The following is an 18,123-nucleotide window of genomic DNA, read 5'->3' on the forward strand; positions in this document are numbered from 1 at the left end:
GCTGAAGGAGTGAACGTGACAATGGTGACAGAGAGAGCACATGTCCAGCCTCCAGGGAACACTTCTCTGTGTGCTTTTCTGCCTTAGGTCATGAACAAAAGCCATACTTGGATGTCTAGGAAGCAAGGGAAGAGGGGTAAAGCCAGAATTTACCTGGACCTTGCTCTCACCTCCCACTGTGTGCTCACCACATTCAGACCCAGACTGGGAGCCTCTGCATGTCTCATCTCTCTCAGATTCTCTGCACCATGACCTCGAGCTACCATGTCTCCTTAGACACCAACTGTGTCCTTTCTGCTCAAAGAAACTGCTGGCTCCCCCATGTCCTCTCTGTGTCTTGAAATTCCCCATCTGGACAGTGAGCTCAACTGGCTTTTCTCTCAGGAATCTAAATTGTTAAAGACTGATATTGAGAAACTGATGTGACTCCATTTTTGAGAAACCAGCTTCTACCTCAAGGCCTGTCCTAAAGAAGGGGGCATGACCCTTGTCCTTGGAAAAACCCACAGAGCACTCCTAGGCACATTTCCACCCTGCTGAGTTGTTTGTCTGTAAATAACAGGAGAGATCTGTGGTGCCAGGTGTCCCTGACTCAGTTAGGCTAGGTGAGGACCCATAGCAATCCCCTAGCAACCACCAATCAGCATGAGACAGGGAAAATACCTGGGATGCCAGATGACCCCCCCCAGTAGTTTATGATAACATGTTGGGAAGCCATGTAGTTTAGCACATACCCCCGTCGTGGCCTAAACCAATCAATTCAAAGGGATCCCTCTCTTGTACTAACCCATCACCCCTACCCAACTTGATCCCGCCAGTGAATGTGCTAATCAATGTTAAAAGTTGTTGTTTGATTTTCCCGCAGTATGGAATGATTTGCTGTGTGATGTTGTGACGCATAGAGTATCCCCCCGAAAACCTATAAAATCTCACCAATCAGAGGACCTGGACTCATGCCCTGGGACCCCTGCATCGGGAACAGTTGTGAGTCCAGGCTGGAGCTCACAATAAAGACTCTTGTGTGATTGCATCAGACTCAGCTCCTGGAGGTCTACTGGGGTCCCACGAATCTGGCATTACATCGGGGGCTCGTCCAGGATCCCCCAGACCTCAGGACCCCCGAACCTGAGAGTCTAACACTGTTGAGTCTTGTTTGTAATTCATGTGTCGGTTATCTGCTTTGTTCTGACTATGGCCCATAGAATCTGTATTCTGGGCTGGCAACTGGCCTTGCCATAGGTTTGCCAGCCAGGGCTCCTGGGAAATGTCCCAGGAGGGGGATACTTCCCCAATCTGTTTGTCTGAGGGGAAGGCTGCAGTTGGCTTGGGACCAGCACCCCACTTCCGTTTTTGTCGATCTGGGGTCATCAGACCCAATCTGAGGGGGATACTCCCCCAATCTGGGGTTGACAGATCCAATCTGAGGGGGACACCTACTTCCGTTTTTGTCTGCAATATGAAAAGAGAATCTGTGTTTTGTTTTTTTGTCTGTGTCTCAGTTAAGTGTGATGGCATTGTTTTACTTTGGACAGATGCAGTATCCCAAGTTCTGATCTGCCTTAGATGTGTGGAAGTAACTTGAGCTAGATTTTAGCCTGCAAATATCCCTGGTATGCTTCTCCTGCTTCCCTGAAAGGGACCAAAAGTCAATAGAACCACTAGCTTTTCTGTTCTCACCTCTTACACCCCTTTGAGCTGTGTTTTAAAGAACTCTGATAAGCTTTACCCCCCCCCCCCCGTTTGTTAAGCAGGATTAGGGAAGCAATGTTTTCTTTTCTTCCCCTAGTTGGCTTGAGTGCACCCACTGCATAGGGAAATGCCTGCTGGGGATATAAGAACTTTGGTATCTCCCTTTTTCTTTTTCTCAAAACCCTGTCCTCATTATCAAATTGACATTAATTGGCTTTGAGGACAGGAACTGAACTTTCAGTTACAAATTTTGACACTCCAGAGGGGACTCTAGAGGAACCCCTGCCCCACTTTCTTGGGGAAGCCTAGCACTCCAAACAACTGCATGTGGAGGATTAAAATGAACTCTTTGAGAGCTGACTACTGGAATGTTAGGAGATATGGAGCATGCCTGGTACCTGGGGTCAGACCGAACCAGAGGAGCTAATCCTGTAAGTAAAAGGAGGGACTAAGGGACTCCCAGCAGCTGCCAAAGCCCCTTTTGCTTCAGGGAACTCCTGCCCTTCCCTGCACTGTAAGGATTACTCTACCTCTGTCTACTTAAAATAATAATAATAATAAGGACACTGAATGCAGTAATGTGTTGATATTAGATTGTTTCTAGGGAATGATCTTGGCTGAATGTGTGTCTAAAAGATGATGTTTTATTGTAACAATCTGGTATCTGAATGGGTTTTTGAAGCATTGCACAATCTTGCAGTTAAAAGTTGGGTTTAGGTAATTGTTTAGTTTATGATTTCAGATAATTCATGCCAGAGAACTTAAATATTTAGGATGGAAAACTAAAGAACTCTATTTCCAAATTGGCAAGTAACTCCCAATCATTCAGTTTTTTCACCAATTTTTGAATTGGGTAGCCTGGGAAGATTTCTCTGGGTGTACCAGTACATTATTAATTTGGGCAAGGATAGTAAATCATGGTATGGTATCTGTTCCCCTCAGTGTCTAGGGAAGGAAAGTGTTGGATTGGGGGTTGGTCTGGCTTATTGGAATGAAATTGAATAGAAACAGTCTTGGGAATTTTTAAAGCTTAATTTTGGATATAGATGGTAGTGTGGGGTTCTCTTTTGTAACTTAATACTACTATAGGAACTTCAGAGTGAAGGAAGTGGCTTAATGATCCTGAAGGGATTTCTTTGGATGGTAGTTTTTATATTATCAAGTAAAATCCTATTTTCAGTTTTGTGTGAGCAAGTTTTTCTAGTGTAGGAAAAATTTTTCCTTTGGCAAAACAAGATGTAAAAGGTATGAAATTTTGTGAATTGTACCTGAAACTTGTATCATAATTTTCAACATCCAAAACCTGAAAATTATGACTTAAGGTTAAAATGTCTTAGGCATGAGGTTTCTGCTCAGAATAGCAGTTTTTCCTGCTCCTTCCAGACCTCAGCCAGGACTTATGTTGACTTGAAATGCAAATTGAAGAAGCCCACGAACTCAGTAGGAGACTGATCTGAGGCTCAAGGAAAAAAAAAGTAAAGGTGTCTTTTTACCTGAACTCAAACTAGACTAAACCAAAAAAGTAAATTGTATGGTACTTTCTAATTACCAGCCGGTCATTTTTTTCTAGGACTCCTGCTTTTTCTTAGATTCTGTATTTTTTGAGCTCATGCTTTTGATCCTACAGATCTAGGTTAATGTTTTTCTGATCAGTTCTATTTTTGATCAACTGTGGAGTTTTTAAACATTGCAATGGAGATTTCATCTGCAAAAAGCTACAAGGCCTTTACTATTGTATTATGTGTGCACACTTGTGTTATGTGTTGTATGTCTGTATGTGCGTATGTCCATATATCATGCACATGACATGAAAACTGGCAGATATATGAGGAGCGCTCATGAAATTTTAAAAAATGGATCCAAATATCTTTGATTCATGTGATTTAAATGGTTCAATTTAAACTGGGTAAACAGATGAAAATAATAATGTCTTTAAAATTAAGCTTACAAGTTTTCCTAGGTGTTCAAAAAAAATAATAAAATGTTGATGTCTATGAAATGCCTGATATGCTTTGGTTCTAGGACTTTTCTTCAATAAGGAAGAAATGGCTAACACTGTTCAATACACTTGTCTGATATTTTGATAAAATAAGTAAAGTATATTTGACATGGGATTACTCATTTATGAGTACTTTTGTTGGATATCTGATTGATTTACAAGGTTAAAATGCTAAATGTTAAATATACCATTGAGTACTCTTAACTCCTTGAATTGCATTGGGTAACATTATTGATGTTTTTGTAAGTTGGTAAATGAAGAAAAAAGGTATAAAGTTGCTTTGTCATCCCTGATACTTTGACATTGTGTTTTCATGAAATGGTAAACAGATGTGATTGTAAATACAAGGGTTTATAAAAGATTGCTTTATATAAAGGCCCCAAAGTTTCAACTGTTTCAATTAAAAATACTGTAAGTAAAATCAAGTATTTCTTTTTATTAAAATGAAATAATCTGCCTAAATTCAGAAATTTACAAGGATTGTTTCAAAATGTGAACAGAAAAGGAGGTTAGCAGATGGAAATGAGAAATTAGAAGGTTCTAGGTATGGAAATCATATTTAATAAAAGAAAAAAAAATGTTCCTGATAAGAAAGTCTTTATGTGATGAAGTAAAGAGTTTAAGTAAGTGATAAAGAAGGTCTGTGTAAGTTTGTTTTTACAACCAGTCATATGTTAAAAGGACAAAGACTTCTTAAAACATTAGTTAATCCATAATATTGTGTTTATTAAGTTTTGTTTCTTGTTTCTAGAGCAAGTAATCTTAAAGGGATTAAATATCTGGTTAAACAAGAACTGTTATTTTAGAGAATTGTACCATGTTATTTCTTTAAAAGGTAAATTTGGTTAATATAAAAACATCAATGTAACTGTGGTGCTATTAATGTGTTCAGATCTTCCAGGTGTACAAGTCCGTAAGGTAGAAGCTTTAAAAGAACATTATATTAAGCTGGTGTTCTAAAGCTGTATGGTAATTTTAGGCTTAAAAGAAAAGACATATTGGAGATTTATTTATATCATTTGATGTTCTGTAACTGAACCTGTTATCAATAAGTTATGTAAAGTTTTATGCTACTTTTTACACTGAGGTTCAATTTAAATGTATTTTTAAGTTAATGAGAACCTTATCTGTGTAAAGGTTAATATTGTAAAACAAAAGTACTTTGATACTTTTCTACAAAAGGTTAAAAGCTTTCAGCCTTTCTTTAATTCATGTTTTAGATGTGATATTATACTGTGTTAGCTAATATTCATGTAAATTGAGCAACAATTTATGTAAACTTTGTAAAATGATGTTTAAAAAACAAAGATCAGCTTCAGAACTATAGCACTTTACTTAAGATTTATGAAGAGCCCAGCCTTACCTGAGATAAGGCTCTGTGTCCCATTTTACTACATGTGAGAATGACTATGAAAGAAGTAGGCCAGATTTCAGTACATTTAAAGTTGTGTCCAAAAGTTGGCTTTTGTCAAGATTACTAGGATCTCAAACAGGGGATATAATGTATAACTCTGCCAAAGTTCAAGGTAACTATTTCACAAACTAAATGTTTTTTACTCTTGTTAATTTTATTTTGTAGTTTTCTTATAAATGTTCTAAAGATTGCTTGTTAATGTTTTGCAGAGGTACTGCTTTAAGAACACACAACCTGGGTTAATTTAAGATAATAAGTTATCACCTACATGATACAGAGATAGACATTAAAGCCCAGTACTCTGGTGAGATTGATTTGCTTGGTGTTTAAGATAAAGATTTAAAATTAAAGTTAAAGTAAAAGGGCCAAGAAAACCAATGTCTGGCTCTTTCTCTCTGAGTCAGTCTGAATCCAGGGAACAGGGGACTTCTCTAAAGAGCTTTGCAACTCTGGGCCACATAACCTCCCGATCAGGGAGATTAATGAGACCACTGGAGAACAGAAAGCCAATGAGTGCATTTGCTATGAAGAGGAGGGTCATCAGAGAAGAGAGACATCCCTGATGCTTCCAAGGGAAGCCACAAGGTCAAGCAAGACCTGGACCCACCCTAGCGCAAATGACACTAGCAGAACTGAGAAGCTGCTCCAAAGTTCCCCCAGGATTCCCATGAAAACTCAGCTGACTGTTAACAATAGATAGAAACAAAAGTCAGTTTGACTGCTTCATCTTAAACATTAGCAAAGACAGTTAAAACCAAAACACAGTTATTCCTGGGCATTTTAAATAATAATGATAGTTAAATGTAACTTAAGGTGTACACCTTGTGTTAGTCCCCAAGAATAAGTAAGACTGGAGGCTACAGAAGAGATTATTAGGCAGGAATGCCTGATAGCTATCAAAAGAAACTATCAAGAGAAACTGCCAGAGTAGTTTTTAGTTTAAGGCCTACAGATATTTCTAATCTACACAAGTAGGCTTGGTGTTTGCTAGTATGATCACACAGCCCGAAGTAACAGAATTAAAGATTTCTCTATTAGACACAGAGGTCATACTAGTAAAAAGATTTTGCAAGAGCAGATGACATTAAATTATTAAACTGTATCTTATGGGGAAGGACATCTGTAACACTAAAAGTTAAATGTTATATTTACAGTCCTGATAACTGGGGATATTACAGCCTGGTGAGGAAATTTCTATACAATGACATGTTCACTGCTGCAACATTTATTCAGTACTCATGGTTTTTGTTTCTCTCATAGAAACACCCATCCCCAGATGACTTTACAACCTGTTCTTCCCAAACCAGACTTCAAACCAAACTGAATTCTAAAAGGGAACTCACATCCCCCACGTCAACCCCCACGTCGTCCCCTACATCGTCCCCCACGTCGTCCCCAATGTCGTCCCCCATGAAATCGAGTTCCCTCACGTTCAATGCCCCCTCTCAGTTCTGAAGCAGCCAGAACAAACCATCGCCCCTTCTCCTTACAGCAATAAGGAGTTCCTAAAATTAGAAGGGGGAATAAAGCCAGAAATAGATAGACAGTATAGATAGGTAAATCGAGTCAGGAGGCCAATTTTGAGTGAGTCTGGTAAGTTGAAGACTGTCCCCTGAGGGTTACTGTTTACTCTAAAATTACCCTAGTGTCAACCTTAGTAGGAGCACTTATGAACAAGCTTTCATCAAGGACAGAGTAAACACAGTTCAGATGATGGTTCTGCATACCCAATATCAAGCCCTAAACCCAGAAGGAGAATCCTACCAAGATGTAGGGCTTGCCCATATAGACCCCCAACTGAGGGAACCATGATTGGTCCCCAAGTTTCCAGACAAAGGGGGGAATGAGAAACTGATGTGACTCCATTTTTGAGAAACCAGCTTCTACCTCAAGGCCTGTCCTAAGGAAGGAGGCGTGACCCTTGTCCTTGGAAAACCCAACAAAGCACTCCTAGGCACATACCAACCCTGCTGATTTGTTTGTCTGAAAATAACCGGAGAGATCTGTGGTGCCAGGTGTCCCTGACTCAGTCAGGCTAGGTGAGAACCCATAGCAACCCCCTAGCAACCACCAATCAGCATGAGACAGGGAAAATACCTGGGATGCCAGATGACCCCTCAGTAGTTTATGGTGGTTGATAACATATTGGGAAACCATGTAGTTTAGCACATACCCCTGTCATGGCCTAAACCAATCAATTCAAAGGAATCTCCCTCTTGCACTAACCCATCACCCTTACCCAACTTGATCCTGCCAGTGGATGTGCTAATCAATGTTAAGAGTTGTTTGTTTGATTTTCCCACAGTATGGAATAATTTGCTGTGTGATGTTGTGACGCATAGAGTATCCCCCCAAAACCTATAAAATCTCACTGATCAAAGGATCAGGACTCACTTCCTGGGAACGCTGCATTAGAAACGGTTATGAGCCCAGGCTCGAGCTTGCAATAAAGACTCTTGTGTGATTGCATCAGATTCAGTTCCTGGAGGTCTATTGGGGTCCCACGCATCTGGCATTACAATATTACATATATTTTCCCTCTTTTTAAACATGATTCATATGGGACAGAAAATCTCAACCCTGAGAATCCATGTTTGGCAGTTGCGGCAAATATCCTCCTTAGCACTCATTCTCTTTCCCAAGGCTTTCACTGGTTCTATTAATCACAGAACAGGTATTTATCTTCCAGGTCCAGAGACCTTGACTCCTCAGGGAGGAGGGAAGGAGAGGAGCAGACCAGGTAAGGTGTGGAGAACTTGCTGGGGAAGAGGTGGCAGGGCTTCCTTGGGAGGCTCCTATCCATGTGAACTCCAAGGCTCAACAAGGGACTTCCAGCAACAAGGACAACTGCAGCATTCTTCAGATGGTTCCCATCAGTGGCAGACTTGAGGACTAGCACAGCCTCCCATGGTAGGCCCTCAACATACCTCACCTTCCCATAAAAATGTTTCCTCTATATTTTCTTCTATAGTGGTTTCAATTTCTCCCTCCCTCCCTCTCCTTCTTTCCTCTTCTTTATTGCTTTCTTTCCTTCTTTATTTCTTTTTTCCCTCTATTTTCTTTCTTACCTTCTTTTCTTTTTTCGGTACCAGGGATAGAACCCAGGGGCACTCAACTACTGAGCCACATCCCCAACCCTTTTTATATTTTCTTTAGAGACAGGGCCTTGCTGAGTTGCTTAGGGCCTTGCTAAGTTGCTGAAGCCAGGTCTGAACTCACAAGACTCCTGTTTCAGCCTCTGGAGCCTCTGAGGTTACATGCACGTTCTATCCACCCAGCCTGATTTCAGCTTCTTTAGGATCCCTGCTACCTAATCCAAAAACAGATTTGGAAAACTGCCATGTCCATTCAGTTAGAATCTATGAGGCAAGGGCCAGAAACTGAACTGTAGTATTCCTACCTCTGACCTTATGCAAAAAGGCTGGTGTTTGCAAAGCAGATCTATTCACTCTGTTATCTTCCCAGTATAACTATCATCATTGCTGCATACGACTGCATCAATAGGAAGAGAAGAGAAGTGGAGAGGTGAAGGTACCTATCAGACAAAAACTAGTCGTGTTACTGTCCCAAAATAATTGGGACTTCTTATGGTCTGGAAGAGAATTTTAGTGGGAACAGAATCTTCTCATGTACTCGTGCATCATTAACCAGTAAGATGAGGACTGAAAAATGTGTTGATGGGCAATTTGTCACTGTGCCAAGTCACTGAGTGTATTTACAGAAGCTAAGATGGCTCCTAAGTCACTAGGCTATACCATTGTGTGGGACCTCCATCATATATATGGACCATCATTGACTGAAAAATTATCATGTTGCATGTGAATGTACTTGAAAGCTGTCCACTGTAAGAGAGTATGAACTTTCTATTTGTTGTGGGAGGACCCAAGCACCTCTGATGTTTAAAGGCATCATGACTAGAAACTGAATAAGCAGAGAAATTGGTCTTCCACAGCAATGGGACTTGCTTCCTGACTGCCAGGACCTTTCCCATCAGGGAGATACTTAGAGGGCAGCCCAGGCCTGGGAAAGAGCTGCCAAGGAACTCACGGTTTCTTGGAAGGTTGATGGATCCTCATTCAACTCTGAACATCCATGGCTGCCAAATAAGGTGGACACTGACTCTCAGTAGATAACAAGAATCAACCTGAATTTACTCTTGTTTGGCATGGGATCATCAGAATCATGTAAGATATTAAAATGCAAAATAAAACCTCATGCACAACATGAATAACAAGTGTGCTTCCGTCAATAAGGTCTAATAATGGCAAATAAAAGACTTCAGGCTTAAATGTGGAAAACAACCCAATGCCCACAGAGGGATGAATAAATGGACAACAGATGGAGTCTGCCCATCTGTTATTCAGCCTTAAGAAAGAGGGAAATTCTGATCCATCCTCCAGTAATGTAGGATCTTGAGGACAGTGCACAAAGTGAAATAAGGCAGACACACTGGGACACATACTGTATGAATTCCCAGTCCTCAACACAGATAAGGTACTGAGGGTTGTCAATTTCATAGAGATAGAAATGAGAATGGTGGTCAGAAGGAGGTGAAGAGGAGAAGTGGGAGTTAGTGTTTCATGGGTGAAGACTGTCTGCTTATGGTGATGGAAAAGCTCTGCAGATGGATGATGGAGGTGGATGCACAAGAGAAATTTATAGTCATGTCCCACATGATGACATTATGGCCAGTGATGGGAAAATACACCACATACATGAATTTGTTCCACAAAATGACATAGCATAAGTAAGACTGTAGCCATCTCAGATGGTGTAAGAGCACTGTAGAATGTTTGTGCAATGATGAATCATACTGAAACACATTTTCAGGAATATATCTCCATTATTAAGTGAGACATGCATGTAATCAACACCACTCACCTCTACACATCACAATGGTTAACATGGTAAATTTTCTACATATTTAACCACATTTTGTGGCTAGAAAGAAAAACATGGATTGAATGCCCAGCTGGAAAGGAGCTGAGTTAGGATGTTTGGAAGCAGCTCCCCAGTTCCTCTGGGTGCTGGGACACATCCCTTGCACTTCCCATCTTCTGGGCAAATACTATATTCTGTCTTGTATGGGAAAATTTCCATTTGTTTCTTTTTTCACATGTGAGATTTTCCATAGGGCACATGGGTGACAGTGAAATATCCAGGTCAAGAGCAATATCTTTGCTCCCAAATATACTATGTAAGCTGGAGAGAGATTAATTGGAAATGAGAGGTTAACTTGAGGTGATCCATAGACTCCCAGAAAGTGGAGACACTCTGTGAAGAGTATGAGCATGTGTAGAATTTCCTATGATTTTATGTTTTCAAAAAGAATCCTGTGTTAAAGATGCCTAAGTGCACAGTGTATGTCACCTCGACAGATTTCTGAAAACAGTGAAGGCCAGTGGCACTTAGAGGAATAGATTTGCTAAATTGAGTGTTTCCATTTAGATTTTTCAAGTGATAATTCAGTGTATGTGGGTTCTTTTGTACATACTGAGCTTCTTCTTGGGAGGTCTTGCCATTTCTGCCCTTCTCCATCTTCCTTGCCATCCTCCTTCCTCTCCCTCCACACTAAGCTCTGAAATGGAAATGCTAAAAGGCAGGGTATCTAACATGTGTTGTGTTGAGAATGGAGAGAAGAACCCACATTCTAGAGAGAAGTGAAAGAGGGAGGAGTCAGAGACCCGTAGGGTAATTTGGCAAGGTGGACAGAGTTTGGATCAGTAGCAGCAGAGACCACGTCCTCTAGAACTCTAGGACAGGTGCACATACCAGTCTGACAGTTGCAGGTGTTTTCCTTCAAACTGGTTGCCAGGTTGGAATGAGCGATGACATCAGAGGCTTCCAACCTTCCTGATTGGAAGGGACAGACTCTGTGGACCACTGGCAGTGCAGTGGGCAACAGTTTGTCCTCAGCACTGTTCTTCACCTGGTTTCTCCCGTTTGGAGAAGAGCGAACAGATTCCTATACAACCAAATTCTGGAAGAAGGCTTTGCCTTAGTAAGAATCTAGGTTTTGCAGAAGGAAGACAGAGTATTGGAGAACTTATGGCGGATCAACAAATCTCCCAGTCTGGGCAATCGCCTTCCCAGCCAAGCACCTCAGAATCCCACCCAGGAGTGGTGGTAGATGATGAGATCCCAGGTCCATCAGGTGAGGGAGCTAGAGTGAGAACTGATTTGACATGATGACTGGTAAGGACGAAGGAAGGGGTAGAGAAACCAGAAAAGGTAGACTAGGGAGCCCACTTTTGAAGTCTGAAGTTCCTTGCCATGGGACCAGGTAGTCCACATGGATGGAAAATCTGTAGAGAAAGGAGTTGGGTTAGAAGATGAGATATAAGCATAGGAAGTAGGTAGAGGAGATGTAAAAAGGGTTACTCCCCCCATGGAAGAAAGTATCCATAATGAAGAAGAGTTCTGAGGAACAGGGAGATGGGACACTGGTAAAGAGAATCAGGGGCACATGTTTATCAGCAAAGGGGAGAGGTTGAACAATAGCTCAGAAGAAGGTAACAGTTGAAGGTCTGGGGTGTGGGAGGTGAACTGGGATCAGATGATGAAAGGCTGAATTCCAAGTACAGGAGCTTGACTCTGCTTCCTTTACTCAGGTCTGTGGGTAAAACCCTGCCTCCCATGTCGGTCCTGGAAGAAGAGAGAGTGGACCTCAGAATCTGAGGAAGACTCGGAGGATGATCTCCCAGGGATTTTTGATTCAGCACCCTGGGTAGAATCTGGTCTCCTGCCTGAGACCACTGGCCTAAAGAGAAAGAGGGAGTCCTCCACTGAATCTGAGGATGAGCTGGAGGATCTGGAAAGTGGGCTAAATCACCCCTGGGATGTGGATTCACTTTGTGGCCTCAAAATGAAACTCAAAAAACGGCGCATGGACTTGGTGCAACCAGAACACCATGAGGTTTTCAACCGGCTTCTAGGTAGGGAGACACCCAGGCAGCACCCTCCAATCCTTTCTTTACACAAAGAAGGAACTTACAGCCACTGTACTTTTCCAAAGAGCCCTACTATCCCTGAGATCCCAATTCCTGGAGGACTCAGGACCCATCTCCCTAAGACTTTTAGATGATGGATGCTTACATTAGACCTGATAAGGTCTCTGCTTGGAATCACAGAACTTGGTTCCAATTGTCCTGATTAAAGACATCTTGACTCTAATAGATTTCCTCCTCCATGAGAAAATGACCTAGTAATTCTCTGATTCTGAGGTGGTGGTATATTCTTGGGTGATGATGAGCCTTCACAGTTTACTCAAAGCTTTTATTCATATAGATATCCAGATGTTACCCAAACCCTAACTCAGTTGTTTCTCTTGGCGGGGGGGGGGGGGGTCCCATGTCAAAGCAACTTGCCCAAGGAATGTTCCTGTCCTCTATCTATCTACCTTTATTGGGCTCCAATCCTATACCTTCTCCACAGGAGGTCCTGTTCTCTCTGCTCTCTATCACCCTTTGAAGCCCCTTCTGGTTCCAAACTAACACCAGTGTTCTGTTCACAGAGGATCCTGTTGTCAAAAGATTCCTGGCCTGGGACAAGAACCTGAGGGTGTCTGACAAGGTGAGGTTGTTTTCCACTGGGAAGTGTTACTGATCCAACACAGCCTGGGGTGGGAAGGGCTTTCTGACCCTATGGTCCTCTATTGGGCTCCAATCCAACACCTTCTCCAAGGGAGGTCCTGTTCTCTCTGCTCTCTCTTACCCATTGAAGCCCCGTGAACATGGTCCCATTACTCACCTCTCAGGGAGGAGGAAATCTATTAGAGTCATAATGTCTGCAATCAGGATGATTGGAACCAAGCTCTGTGATCCCAATCAGAGACCTTGTCAGGTCTAATGTAAGCATCCATCATCTAATAGTCTCTTAGTAGATGCATTCTGAGTCCTCCAGACATGGGGGAGAGATCAGCCATAGCAGGGCACTTTGGAAAAGTGCATTGGCTATAGAAGAAATTATAGCATTGTAGTATAGTTTTTTTCCCCCCACAATTCCCTAGTCAAAACAAACACACAAGCTCCATATGGTCCTTCTCTCTGCCTCTGCATACAGCCAACAAGATGTACCAAGTCCTGGTACCTTTGTAACTTGTCAACATCTCCCTTCAGGGCCTAGCAGCTTTTTGCAGAGAGGACAGGTGGACCTTGCTTCTGCTTGAGTTGCTTGGTCTCCAAGTCCGAGACCACAGTCTTGCATGCCTATCACCTCTCTGCTTGATACCACCTGAGGTTCTGGGCTCCTCTCCTCTTTGCTCTCCCTAGGATCTCCTATTCTTTAGCTTACCCAAGACCCTCCTCACCCAGCTGACCTACATGCCTTCTCTCAAAAGGTCTCCTCAGAGCTGGCCCTCCAGTGCACATCTAGGCCTCCTCTCCCCCTGACTGCTCCGACTGACCTTGGTCCTTCTTGTCCTTCCCCAAGGAAGCAGGTCTCTTTACTTGGTTACTTTCTCTTTGTGGCACTCTCTACCCCAGACCTCCATTCCTCTGTCCCCTCTTTCCTCCTGTTCCAGGATGTGACCTCTCTGTCTTTCCTCTCTCTCCATCAGTACCTCCTGTCTATGGTCATAGCTTATTTTAGCCGGGCTGGCCTCTTCTCCTGGCAGTACCAACGAATCCACTTCTTTCTGGCCCTGTAAGTATTTGGTCTCCATCAATCAGAACTCACAACCTGGGAGGGTAGAAAGTGAGCAAAGGGGTACTAACCGGTCCTTTACTTTTGGCCTGTTTGTCCTGTTTACTCTGTGTAGAAGAAATTGTAGCATTGTAGTATAGTTTTTTCCCCACAATTCCTGACTCAAAACAAACACACAAGCTCCCTAAAAGCCAGTTTTAAAAAAATAAAGGAAACTTGAGAAGAGTGAAGGAAAGCATGGGCACATCCTGTCCCTGGCAGAGACACTGGAGTTGCAGACACATCTTCCTTCCTGTGTCTACACCAACACTGTTCTGTCTTCTGCCTCTGGATTTCTAAAACAGATGCCCAATTCCCAACCTGGCACAGGTGCAGTGTAAGGTGCTCCCCTCTGGTCCTTCATACATGTGTCTTCTCACATTTGTGGCATTCTATGTACCCCCTGAAATTCCTTCCAGGATGGATCCAACCACCTCTTAGGCCTCCTCCACAAGTGTTGCTCACTGCTTACCAGATAAAGGCTGGAGTTCTTCAGAAGGTGTGTGTCTGGCAGAGACCTCTGAACCAAGGCGTGGTCCTCTGTAACACTTAATAGGGCTGGTGCAGTCCTGTCTGAAGATGGTCCTCTGGGAGTCCCATTTTTAGAAGCTGACTCCAAGGGGAGGTCCTTCTTGGTTGTGTTGCTGAGGAGCAACCTGGTTTCTTTCCCCAGCTACCTGGCCAATGACATGGAGGAGGACAACCAGGCTCCTAAACAAGACATCTTTCATTTCCTCTATGGGAAGAGCTATGCCCAGCGTCCCCTGTTCCACAAACTGCGCTATCAGTTCATCTGCTCCATGGGCTGGAACACTCGGGTTTCCAAGGAGGAGTGTGAGGAGGTGGGTGGTGCTGTGTGTGCTTGTGGGAGGAAAGGGATGGGCTGACTGAAGAGACACAGGAAGGTGGGTGGCTGCAGGTGGGCTCTGGGAAGGAGAAAACTCCGACAGCTGTGCAGGGAGGGAAGGATTTCCTGGGCAGGCTTCAGTTTTTTGTTTTTGTTTTTTTTGCGGGGGGAAGGGGGGGCGGGGGTTTGTTAGTGAACAAAATGTGTACCTTAATTTACTGAATACCATCTAACAAAAATTTGGTGGAAATTTATCAGATATATATATAAGTGATTCAAGTAATAAAAGAAAGTCTCATTTCAAGAAAATGAAGTTCTTGAGGAAAAGTAAAGTACATTAAAAATGTAAAGACAAGTCCAATTTCTATGCAATAAGGGAACTACAGTTTAATAAAGCAGATTCAAGTGATTTTTTACATATGTATCTTTGGTCTTTAATATATATTTATGTATAGATGGATCTAACCATTGTAAACTATGGTTTATTTTGAAGGAAGTGGATAAATGAGATGAAAGAAATCTTTATACTAGACTAAAATTATTCACAAAGCAGAACATTTTACAGTGAAATATTTTTTCATTCATAGAATTAATTTCTACTTTGGATGTAACTAAAATTACAGTTTAATTATTTGTCTAGAACACTAGAACACTGAGATGTACTCTTTAGTTTTAAACAAAAATCATACCAAAATTATTCATCTGCCAATCTTATAGTCATGTAAAAATTATAATAGGGTTTCAGTGATTAAGATAATCTAACCATGAAATTAAAAGTTTTTTTCATGTACTCAAGCAAAAACTTCACTACATTAAACCATTATTCTATTCAAATCAGAGACAATGATAAAGCTGTCTCTTGATAAAATCAAGTTTCCAAATTTGATTCAATGGGACACCAAAACCACTGTCTTTGTCAAAGCATCTTTACAAAATTTTCCACACAGGTAGCATAATTTAGTTGCCTAATATAAAATAGGAAAATATACTCAATTTTTATTGAAAAGAAAGCTGAAAATATGATGTCCCACATCTTACATAATATGCTCCTAATATATAGCCATGTTAGTAATAAGTAAAATAATGTTGTGATATCCATATATAGCTACTTCATTTGTCATCAGGCTAAATAAATCTAATAATTAAACCTTGATAGCTGACAGAACTTAGTTAATAGAATTAAGCCTCTCAACATTTTATTTAAGATATTTGTAAACTGCTGAATCATAGTAACTAGAAAGAAAAAATTGTAGCATTGTGTATAGTTTTTTCCCCACAATTCCTGACTCAAATCAAAGTGAACTAATTTTAAGGAATGTGAAAATAGATTAACCATGACTTCAAAACACTCAATATCTTGTAAACTCATCAGTTTTTTGGGGGGCTCTTTTTCTTTCCAGATTCAAGCTTATGATCCCGAGCTCTGGGTGTGGGGCCGAGATCGCACTCTTATTTCCTAGAAGACCTGGAAGAATGGAGGCCTGAGGGAAGAATCAAAATTCTGTATCTCTGGCGACAGAGTCACGGATTGTCTATTTAGGATGCTCAAGCACCTAACTTCTCGATCCACTCCTTTACACCTCCACTCATAGCCACTGTGTGCAGATGGTGAAACAGAATGAATCCAAATCAGCTTCATGGTCTCAAACCCCAACCACACAGATGAACTTCTATGTGTGCTGAGTTCTATCAGGCTACTCAGCCACACCCAAGAAAGAACAGCTTATCACACAGGATGTGCTAGAAATCCTTAACCCAGACAAATTGGGCCCAAATGTCAGCAGTGGTGAAAGGCTGATCTTGGTCTAAAGTGAATGTCCTTTAGCCATGAATATCTCACTTCCCTGTAAATGGTCTTTTTACCCTCTCCTTTTAATTCATCTTGGGACAAGCATCTCTTAAGGTGATTTGTTTTACCTTAAGATGATTTATTTATAGGATTATCATAGTTTTAGTATATATAATAAATGCTTATTTTGAACTATGTTTATTTTAAATTGTTTTGAGACATATGTTGTTTGGAAAATTGTTGTTTCTTATTAGTTTTGTGATGAGTGTTATAACAGGTTTGTGTACATAATTATTTCTCTGAAGTTTTTAATCTTTTTTATCTATTACTTTTAAACCTCATTGGTATTACCCCATAGTCTTATAAATATAAATTTTCATTTGATGTTCAATCATCATTATTGTAAATATCAAGCTGCTGTTATTTAACTTGGCTTGACATGTTTTTCTGTCATTTTAAAGTATGTATTGTAAGAGAACACATGTGCTATGTACATTTTTTTGTGGGGGGGGAGCTATATGCTTTTGAAGAGCACAGCATTTGTGGGGAAACTGAATAAAGTTGAGAATCTTCTTACCTTAATGATGCATCTGATCATGACATTCTGGATTGTTTGTTTGCTGACAAATGTTACTATTGTTTAACAGGGTTGTTGTTAATTGACCAAATTTCTTACCTGTGGGGGGAAAACACCTTAATTACTTTTCATATCTGAAAACAACAGAGAAGGTTGCAGAACTTTATACTAGAGACTGGAAGCAGGAAACACAGGGAGGACATTGAGAGAGACAACACAGAAGAGTGAAAGAAAATTTTAAGGAGAGCTGTATAACAATCTAAATCCAAAATCAAGAAGAGGCATCTCAACAGGAAATGCCTTCCTGGTAATGGTCCAAGGATGGGGACACACAGGGAATGGTAGACTTTGCTACTGGAGTCACAGTTTGAGTCTTTTCCACAATCTATTTCTAGTTTTACTTAATAGAAGGAAACCCAAAGGGTCTTGTTGAAATAGAAACTGGTGAAGGGAAATGAAGGTACTAGGGCAAGTTGTGAGAAGAATGAGATGATAGGAAGAGCTCAAGCTGGTAAACAGATAGGCACAGAGAGGAAAAGGCTAACAGTGTGGGCACTGAATGACTGCAGACAAGCATCTTGGGACATGGGAACTTCAGAGAATAGGGGAGCAGCTGTGGAAAGAAGCAGGTGAAGCAAAGTGTCAGTCAGAAGGAAAACAAAGCTAGAGAGGTGGCAACAGAGCTAGTGATGAGATGTGATGTGGGGTTAGAGGCAAGTAGAGATGATGTGAAGAGGCTGGAAAGTACCTGCATGAAATGAGCTTAAGGCTGGTTAAATGTGTTAAAAGAGAAATGGTGGTTGGGTGAGTGGAGCAACTGAAGAGGTAAAAGTTTGCTGAAGGAAAAAGTCATTAAAGACCAGCACTGTGCAACGCAATTCTGATGCTGATCAATTGCATGGAGGTCACATGCTGCAGGTTGAGGCCCCCTCTACACTGCCCTGTCTTCAGAAACCAGCTGTAAGCTGCTTCCCAGGCTACTCGCACTTCTCACCAACGACTGCATATTCGGGGATTCCCACGATCCTATTGTATAATTCTCTAAAACATCTCACTGAGATTAAGAGAGCACAAATCCTATAATTACTGTTTTGTCATGTGGAAAAGGACATAAATTGGCACCAGC

General features: G+C 41.4%; 1 protein-coding gene across 1 annotated transcript; it reads left to right on the forward strand.

Annotated features, from left to right (window-relative positions):
- The first annotated feature begins 11,150 nt into the window (after nt 1–11,150).
- Nucleotides 11,151–16,091, forward strand: LOC143384906 (speedy protein E4-like). The gene is made up of 6 exons (XM_076840072.1): nt 11,151–11,256; nt 11,822–12,037; nt 12,616–12,674; nt 13,660–13,745; nt 14,458–14,626; nt 16,032–16,091. Exons 1-6 carry the CDS (start codon nt 11,151–11,153, stop codon nt 16,089–16,091), a joined length of 696 nt encoding a protein of 231 aa, XP_076696187.1.
- The last annotated feature ends 2,032 nt before the right edge of the window (nt 16,092–18,123 follow it).

This window comes from Callospermophilus lateralis, chromosome 19 (assembly GCF_048772815.1).
Source record: "Callospermophilus lateralis isolate mCalLat2 chromosome 19, mCalLat2.hap1, whole genome shotgun sequence".
Taxonomy (NCBI): domain Eukaryota; kingdom Metazoa; phylum Chordata; class Mammalia; order Rodentia; family Sciuridae; genus Callospermophilus; species Callospermophilus lateralis.